The 17,404-nt window shown below is 52.3% G+C and overlaps 6 protein-coding genes and 1 non-coding gene across 7 annotated transcripts; 2 read left to right on the forward strand and 5 right to left on the reverse strand.

Annotated features, from left to right (window-relative positions):
• The first annotated feature begins 1,601 nt into the window (after positions 1-1,601).
• On the forward strand, positions 1,602-3,974 carry B0T23DRAFT_385389 (major facilitator superfamily domain-containing protein). The gene is made up of 3 exons (XM_062837533.1): positions 1,602-2,115; positions 2,190-2,401; positions 2,469-3,974. Exons 1-3 carry the CDS (start codon positions 2,041-2,043, stop codon positions 3,586-3,588), a joined length of 1,407 nt encoding a protein of 468 aa, XP_062691111.1. The 5' UTR covers positions 1,602-2,040; the 3' UTR covers positions 3,589-3,974.
• Positions 3,975-4,085: 111 nt separating this feature from the next.
• B0T23DRAFT_t277 lies at positions 4,086-4,157 on the reverse strand. Its single transcript has one exon. It is a non-coding gene; the product is annotated as a tRNA-Arg (tRNA).
• Positions 4,158-4,437: 280 nt separating this feature from the next.
• Positions 4,438-7,859, reverse strand: B0T23DRAFT_200819 (uncharacterized protein). Its single transcript, XM_062833380.1, has 3 exons — positions 5,978-7,859; positions 5,430-5,924; positions 4,438-5,375 (listed from the first exon to the last, which is right to left on the reverse strand). Exons 1-3 carry the CDS (start codon positions 7,704-7,706, stop codon positions 4,765-4,767), a joined length of 2,835 nt encoding a protein of 944 aa, XP_062691112.1. The 5' UTR covers positions 7,707-7,859; the 3' UTR covers positions 4,438-4,764.
• On the reverse strand, positions 7,792-9,667 carry B0T23DRAFT_430866 (uncharacterized protein; the record flags this gene model as incomplete). The annotated part of the gene is made up of 2 exons (XM_062840277.1): positions 7,792-7,940; positions 9,130-9,667. The coding sequence occupies 2 exons, from the start codon at positions 9,665-9,667 to the stop codon at positions 7,792-7,794; spliced, it is 687 nt and encodes a 228-aa protein (XP_062691113.1).
• Positions 9,668-10,855: 1,188 nt separating this feature from the next.
• On the reverse strand, positions 10,856-11,443 carry B0T23DRAFT_397935 (uncharacterized protein; the record flags this gene model as incomplete). Its single annotated transcript, XM_062838323.1, has 3 exons — positions 10,856-11,298; position 11,330; positions 11,435-11,443. The coding sequence occupies 3 exons, from the start codon at positions 11,441-11,443 to the stop codon at positions 10,856-10,858; spliced, it is 453 nt and encodes a 150-aa protein (XP_062691114.1).
• A 963-nt stretch (positions 11,444-12,406) lies between these two features.
• On the reverse strand, positions 12,407-13,291 carry B0T23DRAFT_397936 (uncharacterized protein; the record flags this gene model as incomplete). The annotated part of the gene is made up of 3 exons (XM_062838324.1): positions 12,407-12,511; positions 12,700-13,218; positions 13,277-13,291. 3 exons carry the CDS (start codon positions 13,289-13,291, stop codon positions 12,407-12,409), a joined length of 639 nt encoding a protein of 212 aa, XP_062691115.1.
• Positions 13,292-13,643: 352 nt separating this feature from the next.
• B0T23DRAFT_200872 (Rix1 complex component) lies at positions 13,644-15,132 on the forward strand. The gene is made up of 3 exons (XM_062833382.1): positions 13,644-13,770; positions 13,907-13,979; positions 14,051-15,132. Exons 1-3 carry the CDS (start codon positions 13,723-13,725, stop codon positions 14,986-14,988), a joined length of 1,059 nt encoding a protein of 352 aa, XP_062691116.1. The 5' UTR covers positions 13,644-13,722; the 3' UTR covers positions 14,989-15,132.
• Positions 15,133-17,404: the final 2,272 nt, after the last annotated feature.

Consider the following 17,404-nt stretch of genomic DNA (forward strand, 5'->3'; position numbering starts at 1 on the left):
AAAGTTACCGTGGGTGGTTTCTGCATCCCGGACCCGCCTCCTTCTTGTGAAATGTCAGAGAAACATGGCAAGGCAGCACAAAGAATGTTCGGCTGTATACGTTCGCCAGCCGCTTGGAACATCCCATAACGGCGGCCAGAGACCAAGCGGGCTGAAGTCACAAGGGGAACCTGGACACGGACGACAACTGACGGAACACAAAAAGGCGCCGTGTTACTGCGTACATTGACAGTAGATGAACGGGGTCAGTCTGGGCGGCTAAACAGGAAACGGTATAGACCGAGTGTCTCGCAATCATCTAGACTGTCTGCGGTGCATGAAGAGAGACATTGACAAACTAAAGGTGGTGCGCCTGAAGATACTTGGAAACAGCTCTCGGGTTACGCATAGCTCAGGACCAGAACACCGGCGAACGGACGCAGCCTGGATGTTCATGAGGCGTTCCCCTGATCCACCCGAATTCAACTGGGGATTATTCCTGTTCTCTGCGCAAGGTCAGTGATTTCTCGGTGACAGTTCCAAACGGGGAAGAGTTCTGCCGTGGCCATGTTCGAATCAGATACGAAGGCCCAACTAGGCCCCCTTGGAAGTATAACCTCAACTGTCCAGTGAGCAGGCGCAGCCATCCGCTGCAGTGTCTCTTCCCCTGCATCTTCTCTGCATTTTCATAGTGTTCAGCCATGTGCCGGCAGTCACAGCACGTTCCCGCACGTACTAAGGCAAGCCATGTTTGTTCTGTATGCACATCACTTTATGTGGGGGAAGCAAAGGTGAGGCGGAAAACAGCCTAGATGCTGCCTGATAGATGGGATCTGAAGCTTCAACAAGTGGTTTATCTGAGATGACCTATTTGGTCTAGACCAGGCACAGCTCCCAAGGCCCAAACCTTTGCTGACGTTGTCATGTATCCAAGCGGGAAACATCGTATATGCGGCAGATCGTATCCGGTAGATACTTGGATGCAAGGGGTTGCCCCGGTGAGGAGCCCTAGTGGAAATGAGGTTTCTGAGTAGATATTGATGAGCAGAGGTGAACAAGAGCAAGTGGCAACAGTGACGTTTACACAAACACCAAGACCAAACGACAGCGAGGAAGAAGAAGAAGGGAAGACCTTGGGAGGAGAAGAGACAACAAATGGGTTTGGGCAGCAATATGGGTTAGATATAGATGGCGTAGGGGCACAATTCTGTCTTGGCCATCTTGGGTGGGATACACGGTGGTTCGACGTTGAAACAGGGCGCTGAGCACAAGTCCGTTTTGGGAAGGGAATAGAAGACAGCGAAGATGTGGTGGTTATTGGGTTGAATCAGGTCGGTCACGGTGGTTCAGACTTGGATGTTTTGCAGGCGAGACAGTTGCAGTGAGTTGATGAGATGCAGCTTGTTTGCGGGGGAAGACTCGCTCGATGTTGTTGTTGATGCTGCTTGTGCCACATTGTGGCTGTAGCTCATTAATTTGTGGCTTTATCTTATCGTCTTCAATTGGATGCGCTGCCTGCCGGAAGCTGTGTTCCAACTTATACACATTGCCCCCGGCATCAAGGTACATATGTACCCAATTGGGGTCCATCAAATGTTCGGAGCTCCATGTTCCAGAACGAACTTGTCATTCGACTTGATTGAGCTCTCGAATGTTTGGTCTGGGACGGCTTTCGATTTCGTGGTTTTTGCAATTCTGTGCAAAATACTCTAGCTTGCTTCTCTTCTTCCGTGTCCACTACAGCTTCTTTCTTCCAGGTGTTTGATACATGACAATCAGTGCGCAAGTTGTGAAACGTAAACAGACCCTCGTCCTCTCTCCTTCCAGACGGAGTCCCGGCACCTGTAGTGGACCTTCAACTTCCCAGGATCCCCAGGAGTCTTCTGGGCGTTTCAAGCAGCGTGACGTCGCTTCAACCTTCCACCAGCTCCGATTTTACCATTTCCCGCCTTTCTCAACTTTGAACCTCCAAATCTCCGGTCCCGAAATCTGAACAATTCTAAAAACTCGAGGTCTCACTGATTCACAATCAGCAATAAGAAAGGAAGCTTCAGCGCAGGGATGACGACGCCTGTCGAACCTGCCACCCGCAAGAGGGTGTTGAAAGTCATCTTCATTTCTTTGTTACTTGACTTGGTACGTACTGCTTGAGACCATCTATAACACCGCGAAAGCTCAAGAACCAAAAAGATTAACTAGATAACAAACAGATATCATTTACCTTTATCCTTCCATTATTCCCCAAACTCCTCGAATTCTACCGCAACGTCGAAGCTCCCCTCGACCCTGCGGCCCCACCATCCAAGACCCTTCTCTCCAGTGTCTTGGGCTACCTTAATGCTTACAAGGCTTCCTTTGCGCGACCAATTGACTCGCGATATGACATTGTTCTGCTCGGAGGTGCCTTGGGGAGTCTCTTTTCGTATGTAACCACCAGCAAAATACCCCAACTCAATCCATGCTTCTCGCTAACGATAACGCTCTCCCAGTCTCCTCCAAGCCATCGCCTCCCCCATAATCGGCCACTTCTCCGATCGCTATGGCCGCCGCACCGCCCTCCTCCTCAGCATGACGGGCAACATTCTTTCGGTGCTCCTTTGGGTCATGGCCACCGACTTCCGCACCTTCCTCGCCTCGCGCATCGTCGGCGGTCTCTCCGAAGGCAACGTCCAGCTGGCCACGGCCATCGCAACCGACATCTCGGACCCTTCCAAGCGCGGCTCGACCATGGCCCTCATTGGCGCCTGCTTCTCCATCGCCTTCACTTTCGGCCCTGCGCTGGGCGCCTGGCTGAGCTCCTTCAGCACCGTGGCCGCCAACCCCTTCGCGACAGCCGCCGGCGTCTCTCTGACTCTGATCGTTGTCGAGACGCTATACCTCTACTTCTGTCTGCCCGAGACATTGCCGGCGCTGACTCAAAAGACTGAACCCACCGGCACTCAGGTCAGCAGCACCAAATCCGAAGAGAAGAAACCAGCAACCACCCCAACCACCAAACCTACCGCAGTCCAGCGCACAAACTCCCACTTCCTCCTCAACTTCACCCACTTCTCCTTCCTCCTCTTCTTCTCCGGCATGGAATTCTCCCTCCCCTTCATGACCTACGACCTCTTTGCCTACGATTCCGCCAAGAACGGTCGTCTCCTCGGTTTCGTCGGTCTCATCGCCTCCCTCCTCCAAGGCGGCGTCACGCGGCGTCTGCCTCCTCTGCTGTCTGTGAGGATCGGCGTCATCGCTTGTCTCTTGGCTTTCATCATGCTGGGCCGTATCACGTCCGTCCTTGGCCTCTACGGGGCAGCTGCCCTACTCGCTACCACCTCGGCGACGGTGGTCACGGGTCTGAATGCCCTCAGCAGCTTTGAGTCGCATGAGGGCGAGCGCGGTGGAAAGCTGGGCATGTTGAGGAGCTGGGGACAGCTGGGGAGGGGATTAGGACCGGTGTTGTTTACGAGTATTTATTGGTGGGCCGGGAGGGAGGTTGCCTATGGAATTGGCGCGTTGGGCATGTCGTGGGTAGCGTTGTTGGTTATGTATGCACTTAAGACGCCGCCGGGGTCGGAGAGGGTGAGGAAGGAAGGTCACGTAGCGGAGGAGAAGAAGGAGTTGTAGATTCGAGTCTTTTTTTTTTCTTTTCTTAGAGTATAGAGTTTGAATATGGATAGGGGAGAGTCAGAAGGATGCACATAAAATGTCCAGAATCGGGATACATAAGTTTGGATACTGTACAATTACTGAACAGCTTTGTGTTGTTATATTATTTTTGAGCATCGTCTATGAAGCATGACTTTCACTTTATTCCTAACACCTGACGTTTTCAATGCCATGATTGTTTTTCTTATGTCGGGTTTTCATTTTCTGCCCGTGTTGACACAAGGACTCTCGTCGACGATCCAACACATGGACACATGGACACATCCTATCCATTTGTGAACCATTCTCATCGGATAGGAGACCGAAAGCGTACCAATCACACACGCACATGTTGGCAAGCGAACAGACAATTGTTCACCAAATACCATTAGGCTAATCGCAAAGAAAAGGCTATAAGGAGAAATAGGATAACCCAAAATGATACAGACAAAAAAGTAAAAGAGCAAAAGAGTTATAGCCGCCAGCCAGACTCGAACTGGCAGTCTTCAGGTTAGAAGTCTGACGAGTTACCATTTCTCTATAACGGCTTTTTTTTTTTTTTTTTTTTGTGTTTGTTCTTGTTGATAGAACTGGTCATTTCATGGGCCTATAAGGTCCAATGTGTGGTGCCCTACATGCTGGGGGGAGGGAGGCGTAGGTACCTTAAAACCGGATGAAAGACGTGGGAGCGGGCAATTTGGCGGGCTGGATAATGGAAGGTGCGGTTGTGCACGACACAAGCAGGAGATGAGGGGGAGGAATCTGCTTTGGTGGTGGACGACGATTCAAGGTTGTTGGCAGGAAGTGAGAAACATAAGAGAGTGAAAATGTTTTCAAGTTTGGTTACTATGTTTACATATTTTAATACTTTCAAGGTGTGCTATGACTATCGTCGCCTATATTTCATTCATTTTACAGTAGACGCCCCTAGAAACAGCCTATTGCTGCTGTGGGCGCGAACTATTTGTTTTCTTTCCTTAGTATATTCCGTTCAGTGTGGTGTTTGCCTCCGGACAATTCCAGCAGTTACTTGCTCCGTCAGACACGTACTCTGGGTAGTACCCAACCCCTTTTCTAGACCACATCCGCTTGTGTCCCGAACAGCAGTTGTATATCTCCTTGTTTTCTTTCATAATTTGGGGGATGACCCAAAACTTAGTCAACCCTAATGATAACTTTCCACCCCAATGCCCCCGCCTCACGGATCGCACAAGCCAAACATCCCCTCCGTCTTCGACTAATCAGGGCATTCCAACCCTTCTCCGCGCAAAACGCTCTGACGAGAATCTCCATATCCGAACCAAATTGGCGTCTCCGTGTCTCCGAATGCATCTTCTTCGACGCACTCTCCATATTTACTCCTCCTCCTCCCCCTTCCTTGACCCCGTCGAGCGTAGTCGGACTAGCACACTCGGCTTCCGGAGCGGTGATGGGAGAAGAATCGGGGGAGGGGTGATTATTATAATTGATATTATTAGTACTGTTGTTGGTGCTGCTCCTTCTGGGCGTGGGGAATGAATAGCTCCCCTTTCTGCTAACAGCCGGCGATAAGGGTATCTCGTGTTCTTGCGGCAACGCCTGGAAGCCGGTGATGCAGTCAATCACCAGGAACTTGGCTGCGCTCTTGGCGGAAGGAGGCGTGAGACTAGGTCGGTGAGCAGCGGACGAGTAGTCATCTAGTAACGCCTCGAGAGAGAAGTCTTTCTTCGCCATTAACTCTGATAGATGCAGAGCGGTGTATGTGTAAGATTTATGAAGTGGGTGGCCTGCAGACGTGTTAGTAACGACGAAGAAATTGGAACGAAAAGGATTTAGCATACCGACGACGCTTACGGCCTTACCAGCAGCGCCACGCCCGGATAGGTCCACTTGCTGGATAGTAGGGCTGGATGGTGACCTGAGAATCTTGACATGGGAAGAAGGGGCACATGGGTGAGCAGTCACAAAGTTGACATCCTTTGCTAATGAATAGGTATGTTGGTGGGTCTTGTAGGTGTCCAGGTCCGTCACGGTGAAAGAGATCTCAGCAGGGTATGTGCGAATCTGCGCCGGGCGACTGAGCTCCGAAAAGGGGGTAGCCGCGTTGTCTTCAGCTGGAGTGGTTTGGACCGAATCAGCTGGTGCCCATAGTTTCAGAGCATCCAGTTCGATCAGGAGGGTGGGCGGTGTCTTGTCCCGATAAACGTTTTCGAATGGGATGATAAAGTCAGCTGGGAGAACCGACGAGGGGTCCGCGTCTCCCAAGACGTTCGAGTCTTTCTCAACTGCCATCTTTGCCCAAATGCGAGCCTTCTGATTGATCCCAAGAGCGTCCTCTGCGAGGGCTGTCAGTTTTCGGCCAGTAAACGGTCGAGAAGTAATCACTCACCTGCAGGTTCCTCAACTTCAACATTGACCCAACCATCTCCAAGTCCCTGCGGAGTGATATCGCTGGAGACCCAACCCATACACTCGGCAGAACCCTTACCGGCCGCAAGGACACGGCCGACGATACAAGACGTGCTCCAGAAACTCTTGCCCGAATACACGAAACCACCGCAGAGGTTAGCCATGGTTCCAAGCCTTGCCATAGCTTCTGGATCGTTTTCCAACAGCGTGGCCATCAAAAAGTGACAGATGCCATCACCAGGTAGCATCAGGCCAGACACATAGCTCTTTGACAGCCAACCTGCCGAGTGCAACGCAGCAGAGATCATCCTGCGCCTCGAAGGTTCCCGCTTTGGGGCTGCTGGCCTGTGCGAATCATGTCCAGGAAAAGTAAAGTAGGAGGACAAATGGCTCTCTGCTTTGCTCAAGGGGCTGGCAAGCGGGGTGTTGAGCTGAGTTCCTTCAGTGACTGCCCGGCAGTTCTCGGAAATCTTGGAACCATAAACGGCAATGTCTGGCCAGCGCAACATGGTCGCAAAATGCCGCAGACCATGGACCTGGCGCTCGACATGCCGTCCTCTAATGGCATATACGGGGCCATGATGGTCTTTGTGATGGTGAATGCCATGATCGCGGGCAATAGACATACGCTTCGTCAGAGTTGCCAACCAGCCTATTGGCTTTTCCTGTTCTGGACTAGGCGGGTCTGTCTTGACTATTTCAATATTCTCCAACCATGCTCGGGCCAGGTGCAACGACCATTTGACAGTCGTGTTGGCGTCTTTCTCGAACTTGTGGATCTCAGCAGGGTTAATGCTCTCGATGCCAAGTTCGTCGCCCTCCGTAATAGCGTCGAGCCGTACGAGAAGCTCACAAGCGAGTAGGATTTGGAGGAGAAGCCAATATCTCTCCTCAGTAACTTCACTCACTGAATCAGCCGTCTTGATTGATGCGCCGTCATCGCCTTGGTCTTCGTCAGGGGTGCCCCAGAGCAACTGTCCAAGTCGAATCCTCCATTCAACGAGTGAGAAATCGATCCAAACGTTGGGAGCAGCGAGGACCTTGACCAAAGCAGCAATTTGCACCGAAAGGCTGTAGGGATCTCGATGGTCGATCACCTTGGTTGGGGGGTGAAGGATATGGAGGAACAACTCGTTGTATAGTTCGCTCGAGAGCCGAAGCTGGTGCGGGTGCTGCTCACTGTAGCGCTTGCCGTTCTTGATCAGCTGTTCGAAAATCAAGGTTTCGTCCATATGGCGGAGGCGATCCCTGGAGGTGAGCATTCTTTGCCGTGCCTCAACGATGGCATGAGGCCTGGACGCGAGGCTCTCGAAGCCCCATTGATCCTCCTTCAGCGCATCGGCGACATTGAGTTCCAAAGCCGCTTGGAAACCCATGCTCCCCTTTTCAAGTCCGCCCATGCTCAGCATGCTGGGCCGCTCGCGACAGCGGGGATAGAAATGCGCACAACGTTTCTTCTCCGAGGCCCGTTGCGCCGTGGACCTATCTGGCTGGACATCACGGGTGATGTGCGGCCATGCTGAGGCACAGGTCCAAGCGCGATCCTCGATCTGGGTGTGGTCGGTCAAGTCCCGAATTCCGAGCTCCTCGTCCCATGGGAACGCGACTGACGGATGCGGAGCGCCAGTATAGTGGCCTTCGGCTCGGTCAAAATACTGAGGAGCTCCCGAGAAGAGCTTCTCTATGTCGGAGTCGGACAGGGTAGCCATGATGCGGGCAAGTCTCAATACCGGTCTTGTTGGACGGTCCAGCCTCCATTCACTGCCAGGTGGAGGCGGCGATGGGAGCGGTTTGTTAGCATCTAGGGGCGAGCGTGGTGATAATGGCGTTTGCGCCACTGGTGACCTTGGCGTAGAGATCTCTGGGGCTGGTATTCGAACTGTTGAAGATGGCGGTGATCGAAGTAGTGTTGGTGGAGATCGGAGGGTTGGTGGAGGAGGAGTCTAAGTTGATAGAACAAGAGTGGTCAGTCTGGCGTTGTTTCTTCAGTTGCATAGGATGGTAGTAGGTGTAGCTCAGTATATCACAATATCTTTAACATGAAGCAAGGAAAGACAGCAGCAGAACAGAATTGGTTTGTTGTCTGTGAGAGGAGGTTGGGCATGAAACGAGAGATTGACAGAGCAAGATCCCCCCCTCTCATCGTGTAAGTTGAGTGGTGTTCTCGTCGTACGATTGGCCCCCTGTAAACGCAGATGCATAGTGCCACAATGAGAGTGGTGCAGAGGGATCCGCGTTACAGAGGATCACGCGAGCAGTCTCGGCCGACCCGCCGCGGACCACTCAAATAGCGCCCGCTGTTCCCCAGACGACGGGGATTGAGGGGACTACACTTGGGTAGGTTCCTGCTCTTGGAGAGAGTTGAGGTGCCCGGGCGGCTTCGCTGTAAATGGGCTTCTTTTTTTGGAGAATGATGGGGAAACCCGGGGAGGGGAAGGGGAGATGACGACACTTGCCCGTCTTCACCAACAAGGGAACAGAGCTCAAGGAACGCAACTGAACCGAACGGTCTGTGTACCTACTAAGTACCGCTACCAATTTCCCGTGAGACCTCGCTCTTGTGCTTCTTGGGGTGTACTTAGTGCGCCCAGTCTTCATGCGAAGGGAGGGTCTGAAGCTTCAGGTGAAAATGCAAACTTCTTCAAGATGCACTTTTACTTCCTTTGCATTGCCTCGTGGACAGACTGCATCACTAATAGCGGAGGATTGGTGGTCGACAAGCTGACCCATTGATTGGACGACAGAGGGTAGTAGGAAGTCGAAATCATGAGGGAATCAGGATGAAAATCACCTACTTGGATGCACCACAACTGAAAGAGAAAAAGACGTGTGAATGAGAATCCGCACTTGACTGAATGATTGTGGAAATGGAAGGGGGGATGAGGAGTAGGCAGTAGGTAGTGGGTAGGTACCTAGGTATGTAATGTATAGAATATTGAGGGGAAGTTGTTGCAGTGGTGGTTCTACTTACAGCTTCTCGAATGGTTCCCATGCCGTGTCTTTCCCCTCTCGGTTCCCCTCTCTGGTCTGCTGCTGCTCCTTCCCGGCCGCTCATATACTCCCGCCGCCTTTGAGAGATCGGGATTGGAGGCTGTGATGCAGCTCTTCCCCGCGGAAGTGGAAGTTTGGGACTAGTAATTGCTTCCTGGTGAGGGGTCGATGCGCCCGAGGAAGGAGACGACGTGTTGTTGTTGCTGTTGTTGTTGGAGGACGAGGAAGGTGGCAGCTTCCCGGTTAATCTACTGCGGATGTCCTGCAGAAAGATGTCTCGTCTCGACCCGCGTCTCTCCTTCTTCTTCTTCTCATTCGTCCCCGTCGGCATAGAGGTACTTCCTGGTCCATTGTTGTCATTTCCGTCAATCGAATTTCGTTGCGAACTCTCGTTGCTGCTAAAGGTGATGTTGCTGGCGTTGTTGTTGATGATGTTGTTGTTGTTTGTTTTGTCGCTGTTGTTGGATGTCAACCCCAGGCCAAGCCCCCCGGATCGCCCGCCGCCTCCATGTCCCCCTCCCCTTCCTGCCCCCCATCCCAATCCTTCAGCTGCAACCACAGCATCCCCTGTCCCCCCAAAGACACCTTCGGTAACGGTGATAACGGTGGCGTCTGCCGGCTTGGCGCATTCTGTGTTCCGCCTCCGGGGCGTCCGTCTCAATATCGAAAAAGACGGCATCTTTTCGGCACGGGAGCGGCGTACGCGGGATGATATGCGCCGCCTCGATCTGCGGCCGCAGCGCTCTCATTGAACGAGGAAGAATGCGAGCCGAACTGGGAGCAGCGCGTCCACCTCTTGATGAGGTCCACGGCAATTGCGTGTGTATTCTACACTAACGGGTTTCGTTGTGGTGTCCACCGAGGAGTGTGATACGGCTATAAACTTGCCGGGTCCGGCTTTTGCTGTGTGAAGTGCCGCGGCGGGGCCAACACCTTGACGTCGGCTGTTAGAGACTCGAGGGGCCTCAACACTATTCGTTAGAATGCCTGGTGGGTTTCGCTGATCAGTTAAGGCATGCAGAGACAGCACAGGAACAAAAGAAAAAAAAATCGAAAAAATGGTCTGCGACAGAAACCTATCAGATGTGAAAAAAAGGAAAAAGATGGACTAGGCCGTCGATGATCCGTTGGTCCTAGCGAGTTGGTCTAACGAACTAGGTCTACGGAATATGTATTGAGGACTGGACAGGAGCACTGAGAAGGACACCCAGACTAAGCTCGGGCACAAACTTCATGGTTGTCTCAGGATATCCAAGGTACGTCCGTTATATTATCGCTGGCGGCAGTCATCAGTCCTTCCCGGTTCCTGTTAGAGCTCTTGTAATCCTGAGGGTGGAGGGATGGATGGGGAACCGGAATCCGGACTGACAGCCCTCAACCAAGCCAATGATACGAGAAATAATAGGGACCCCATTTCCATTGTAAACATTGACAGGGACAGGTCATTATATGAAGAAACCACCACAGTCTGCCACCACCCTGGGAGCCTCACAACTTTGCCGTCACCTACCTGTGCTTGGACCGGAAGGAGACGCTGCGCCAGCCATTACCTGCCCTCCACAGCCAGTCACAGGCCAAGAGCCATTCGGATGTGCCCGGCTGGCTTGTTTCGAATCCATGGAGTTCGTAGCCTGTAATCTTGCCTCCTGGGAATAAATCACCGTGGTACAGGTGAACCTCTATTCGTCTGAAATTGCTTTCATTGATTTCGGCCATGGTTGAACTTGGAACTTGGGATTACGCCCGCTTCGATCTGCCCGTTCGGAGAGGCGCAGTGACAGGAATGGGGAGGCATGGGGCATGGGGCATGGGGGGGAAACCCGAACGGCCCTAGAACAAGTGGGCGAACCGACGGGAAGTTTTCCCTCTAGGGTACTCCACGCTGTTTGGGGTGTAGAACAAATCCACGCATCAAGCGACTAAAAAGGGTTGCTTCAGAGACGGGAGCGCCCTCGAACTCCTGCACCCCAAACTCAGATGTACCGGTTTTGGCTACGGGCCGTTCAATGTCAGGCCCGAATCGATCAAGTGAAACCCAGAGAGGGATGGGGGGAAGAGAAGGTTCTTTGGTCGTCCATTCATACGTGCAAGGGATGTCGTCGTCGTCGGCGATCCCAAGCGAGATCCAGGGGCTTTTGTCCAGCAATAACATGCTCGCAGCAGGGGACTTGCCTACAACCCGGACTACACGTGTGTCTCCAGCGCACCTCATCTCTAACGGTTGTTCCGCAAATGCAGTCATAGCAATAAAACATCGGCGCCGCAGTCTCCCGGGCTGACAAGGACCTCCTTTTCTTGCCATACCTTCAGCTGAACGGTAGGTATGTACACTACTACATACTCTAGGTATGTATTCACGATATGTAGTCTTTGCTTGAGCTTGGTTACATATGCCGAATACGGCGAATTTGTTGAGAAATAAACCCTCCATCGTCGAAAAGCTTACCAGGATCATTCTGAAACACAGGTGCCCACTACACACAGATGCCCACCGGACCAATCGCCCAATACCACAGTGGTGCAGCTGAGTACAGTGGAGGCCCTTTTTGTGCCAATATATCACGGCGTTTTGCCGCGCTTGCCATGGACAATGACTTCGACAATCTTATGTGTGCTGCGCGCGACTCGATTTGAAAACACTACCCAAGGGGTGAATGGAATGGACATTTCATGATTACGGCCAACGGATGGTTATTAGTAAGCGGTTTCTGCGTGTGAGTTATTGCGCAGAAAATGATCAAACTGCTACTTGCCGCCGCTCGTCGTTGTTGTGCAACTCAACTAACTTTATCAGCCGCCTTTGAAGAACAATGTAATCTCATCGGCGGAAAAAGGGGGAAAGGCGGAGGGTATCAAATCATGTCAAAACCAGTCCGTTTGTTCAGGATTCGCGCCATCCATCTGCCCAATCGTCAATCATCATCATCCAGCCCTCCCCCCCCCTTCTCTCTCTTTTCAACCTTGACGAGCACCCAATGGTTACAGTCCTCTCTGCTATAGGGAACAGATCTACCAGAGCCTTATGTGCCCCATGCCATTCATGCGACTACCCATGTCGAAACAATCCGCGCACGCGTTCCCGTCAAAAAGGGACGGATGGGAACTGTAACATTTGCCTTATGTCGTCTCGATCAGGAAACTGTCGCCCGGTCGTGCCGTGCCGTGCTTCATAAGAGGAGCGACGTATCCTTCCTTTCGATGGAACGCATCAAGGTTCGAAGTATCAGATTAATGAAATCGAACTGATCCATCCTACCATCCCAATCCTATCCTTGGCGTGGCTCATCACCGCTACCATCACCACCACCACCACCACCGACTTCATCATCACCAGACTGAGCTCAAGGACAACGTCAAGCTTCAGCTCTTGCAGCGTTGCGCCGTCCCTTTTTGAATAGCACTCGATATGTTTTGTGACTCATGCTGGAGGGGTATCGTGAAAAACGACTAGCAGGTATTTCGCATCGGGCACGATTACCAATTCCTGCTTTTTCGTCCGTAGTCTTAGAAGTTTGAGCTCATCCTGTTGCAGTGCAGCGCAGCGCAATGCGTTGTCGTTAGTTTAAGCCTTTTGTTTTCGTAAACCTGAGGTTGCATAACCAGTCTCGAAAATCTTTTTCTTATTGAGCTCTGAGTAGGGGGCTGTGGGTAAGGGAAGGGAAAGAAGGCGGCAAAGAAAGGGGGGAAAGAAGAAAACCTGCGAAAACTCACCTCCTCATCCAATTCTTGCACAAACTCGCCCGCATTCGACACAAAACTCCACACCATCGCCGCGAGCTCTACCACGTTCTGATCATAGGCACTCACTGCACTGCCGCTGCCGCCGCTGCTTGCGTTCCCCGCGCCCGTGCCCGCCGCACCTGCCCCAGCCCCCACTACCTCCCCATCCGTGCCCGTCCCCGTAGATACTGTTGCCGGTGCAGCAACTGCCTCCTCCCCTGTCGTAGTCACCGCCGTACCGGGAGCCGGAGCCGGATCGGCAGTAGTCGTATCAGTAGCGGTGCCAGGAGGAAATGAAGGTGACAGTGGGCCTTGCTGGTCCGTGATCAATTGCTGCTCGGACTGTTCTGGTTGCTGTGGTTGGGGCTTGGCTTTTCGGATTGAAGAGATTTGACCGCTGATTTTGAGAATGGCGCCGGAAGCGCGGTCAAGAACGATGGCGCCCTTTACGCCGGGCTTTTTGGAGAGACGGCCTAGGGTCTCTTCGAGGTGGGCGGAGGCGGAGGGTGACTGGGGAAATGTTAGTGAGCGTGCTTGAAAAGGTTGAGGGGGGGTGGGGGAAACTGACTGTTGGGTCTGACATTGGGGATTAGATCTGTGAATTGGAGAATTAGGAGTTTAATTGATGTATTTGGCTCGCGCCAATTCAAATGGCTGATATCTTTGTAGGACAATGAGCTAGGAATCGATGAGCCGTGAGAGAGCTCCCTTGCTCGTTCGGTGAGCTCCAGAAGCGACGAACGAACGAACAGCAACAGCGAGCGGCCACTTGCTGTCCAGCAAGGTACCCATGGTGTTACCCCTGGCCGACAGCTGTCAAAAGTCTTGGCAGTCCGGGGGTTTTGCCGCGTTACACCGCTAAAATTTCCAAACTCACCTCGTTCCTTCACTCCGCGCTTCACCAAAGATACACTTACAAAGGGCCAAGGTGAGTACTGCCATATCAATCATTGATAAGAAGAGACTGGACGTCTAACTACTGCTTAGACCGACTATCTATCAAACACCGCCAAGATGGGTTCCAGTAACAAGAAAAAGAAGGAGAAGAAGAAGGACTTTAACGTATGTCATTTTTCATTCATTCACCCATAAGCTTTGTTCGGGGGGGAAAACTGCTGCTGTTGTTGCGGCCCCTGGCTTTATCAGATGTGATGCCCCCTTATCGGCTACTTTCATTAACACATATGGACCACGACAGAAAGCCAAGTTGAAGGTCGGCAAGGCCAAAGCCAAAGCAGCCAACTTTACCGATACGAGCTTCAAGTCCAAATGTTTGTCTCTCACTCACTCATATTCATCCCTTTTGAAAGCCAAACTCACTCACTAACACCTCCCCTCCCAGCCATCGTCGTGAACCAACACACCCTCGCCGCCCTCGATGGCGTCGACCTCGTCGGCCTCTTCAAGCAGCACCTCAACCAAGCCATCAACTCCAAATCCGACAAGCTTCGCCAAGAAGCCCTGGTCCAACTAACCAAGGACCTCTCTTCCAAGCCCATCTTCAACCCGGTCGGCGTGCCCAACCTGCTCACCAAGTTATTGCCCTTAATCACCGATTCTGTCGCCAACGTGCGCACCAACTTCCTCAAGCTCCTGCGCGCCCTCCCGCCCTCCGACGTCGCGCCCCATGTCGAGAAGATCCTCATGTACATCCGGGGCGGCATGACCCACCTGTCGACCGAAATCCGTTCCGACACGCTTTCTGTACTCGACTGGCTCATCGAAGTCTGTCCCGATGAAACCGTCTCCTGCCCGGGCGGCTGGCTCAAGACAATGAATTCGTTCTCGTCCATGTTGGGTTGGAACCCATCTGTAGCATCCACCTTGTCGGTCAAGGGCTGGACGTCAGCCACCAAAACCAGTTTGAACAAGGTCTCCAAGAAGAACGGCGAAGCCCAAGCGAAGCAGATCACCATCTTTGCCAAGTTCTTGGAAGCTGGGTTCAGACCGGAGACGCCGCTGCCGTATGATGAGCAGCGGTATTGGGATAGTATCTACAGGATGCCGACGACGCCGAATCCGTTTGCTTATATGAATCTGTGGGGCGCGCAGAGGGATGAGGATGGAGAAATGTATCCGGATCGGATCTCGAGGCAGCAGGTGTTTGAGCGTAAGTGGAGGGCGGCGATCAAGACGGGCGTGATGGGCGCGAAGCAGGAAGGCGGTGTGATTGGTAGGGCCGCGTCGGTGTTGGACAAGGTATTGAGGACGGCGGAGGAAGGGGGAAAGAAGGTGGTGGAGGAGCCAAAAATCGAGGAGGTGGAGGAGGTAGAGGCCTAAGTGATGGTAGGGGCATGGCTTGTATGGGTGTGGTTCACGACGGTCTTCTTCAGCTAATGATCTGGGAAAGGATAGGGTCCATTGTTGCTTCATTATAGGTTCTCTCGGTTTATAGGTTTATGATTCCCTCTTGTTCTTTGTTGGCGTAGCCATTCCGTCATTTCTTGCGTTCGTTTCCTTGTGTCTGTGATCTTGTAGATATTTTGGAGTGGCTCTGCATTCCTCTACTGCGGTTCTTTTTGTAGTACGATTTATGTCCATATTACCGCCATATGAAAACGTCAACTTGAACTTCCATACTTGTGCAAGTGACCTAGTCTTTTGTATGCTTGCCTCTTCTTCTACTACAATAGCTTGCTATAGCAAAGGTGTGATCTAGCGTCCTTCAGTGCCTGTTCCTGTGCCAACGGATGTCTTTTTGGCTCCCTGGTCACTCGGGAGTAAGACAGAAGGGGTATCTGGTTCGACTTTGAAATGTAGACGAAAAGTATTCGTCCTGTCCGGTGCGCTCGTCTGTTCGCCTGCTCGCCCGTTCGTGTCGTCCAGTTTTGTTCTTTTCGTTCTCTGGGTTGTTCGTTCATCGCGACCACTTTTCGGACCACCAACAAGTTATGCTGAGATTGGTTTTCTTCGATGCGCTACCTGTGGGGCATGTAATTAACTGGCGTCACAGGTTTCGACGGCGTTTGTGTTGTTTCTTTGCTTACTCTCTGATATTCATTCGTTTCAATCTCGCTGGCTGACACCCTTCCCGCGTAGTATTCCGAGGCTTCGTTTGCTGCGCCGTCTTTATCTGTTACGAAGTATTGGTCCCTTTTTGTATGACCGTCCGTGGAAGAGTCTTATGGTTGTTGATCGCTGTCAATATAGTACTGGGAACCAGGTCGCGTTATCGTAGCTAAAGCGGCAGAGGCATCGAATCATGACGGAGAGAAAGGGACAGATGGGACACTCCGATGCTACGAAAAAGCGTACATCTAGAATTCCAAAACAGCCTCTACACTCTGAATAGGTAGTCCTTTGTTACAAGATGCATGACTAGTTAAAGGGTTCCCTACCTTCCTTGGTACATTATCAAGGTGTGTTTGACTGCCTCGTGCTCCTAAATCGGCGCTTTGGTCCGTATCTCTCAACCGCAATCAAGGCAGACTTTATTGAGTGGTTATCCTGCGGATGGCAGCACGGTCGTCCATTCCAGCTGGATGCCGCCTTTGTGTCGGCCCCGGGCCTTTGGCAGATGGGCCCACTGGGCAGTTGTTGGAAGATCGAGTGGCAACGCGCGCGAGACTGTCCGCCTCGTCAAGCTCGTAATCAGATCAAGTGGTGGTGTGGCTGACAATACTAGGTACATGGAGGAGGCGGTTCAATACCTCTGAGTATTACTGTAGCTGGTGGCAGATGCTTTGGAGTCCCGACAGCCAGAAGACGAAAGAAAGGCGAGTGTATGCAGGAGTAAGTACAGATCAAGAAGTCCTCCAGTTGATCTTTGGATTATTCAAGGGGACAATCCATATTGCAAGACCGAATACTTGTGAAGAATAGGACGCCAACTCCGCAAACACTGCAGTCTCCATTGTCGTCGCTGACCCAAAGGGCCTCCGGTACGTTCATCGTTTGATACCAGCCCGGGAGCGTAGAGGTACCCAGTACTAGCTCCGTCTTGTCACTTCCCTTTGACCGCGCCACACATAGCCCCATCATCAGAACCCTTTTCGTGACTGAAAGACCACCGCCTAAACTCGTCATGCCGGTGGCAGGCAGCTGCTACCCGTTGACTCAACTTTCAATCTGCCGTCACGCTTCCACTTTGTTCCATCCCCAACAGCTCGTACACCGCCTGCGAGGCAGGAAGTCCTCCCGGCCATACCTTCCCTCTTCATACATCCCCTTCACAGGACTGGAGTTGCCTCTGCCCCGCTACCCTCTCCGCAGCTGCTCCTTCCTCCGTTTGTTTGAAACTTGAAGTTGCCTTGTTGACGTAACAAGTACCTCTCTCTCTCGCACACAAAGCTTGGGTGGCTTGTGCGTTCTCTGATATTTAAGTCAGAACATTTCAACCCTTCTCCTCTACCACTTCTTCCTCTCCCTCTCACCCACCACACCCACCCGCAGGACTCGTCAACACGTCGACGTGCTGCGCGCCGTATCTTGCTCTCGCCGCGAATAGCTTCCGTCGTCTCGTAACAAGTAAGTCTCTCCTCTTTCTTTGTCTCTATCTCGTCATCTCTCCTCTTCGGCGACATCATCTTCACTTTGAACGCGCCGTACCTCCATGGGTCGCGTCACCTCGCCGTCTCTCAGTTCCACCTGAGCCCACGGAAGTACTTGATTCCTTTCAAGACTTCATTTCACTATCGCTTAACATCTAGCTGGTCGCCTCTCTAACTCATCCATCGCTTACAGCCACTCTCGCGTC

The sequence above is a fragment of the Neurospora hispaniola genome (genome assembly GCF_033458365.1).
Source record: "Neurospora hispaniola strain FGSC 10403 chromosome Unknown B0T23scaffold_6, whole genome shotgun sequence".
Classification (NCBI taxonomy): Eukaryota; Fungi; Ascomycota; class Sordariomycetes; order Sordariales; family Sordariaceae; genus Neurospora; species Neurospora hispaniola.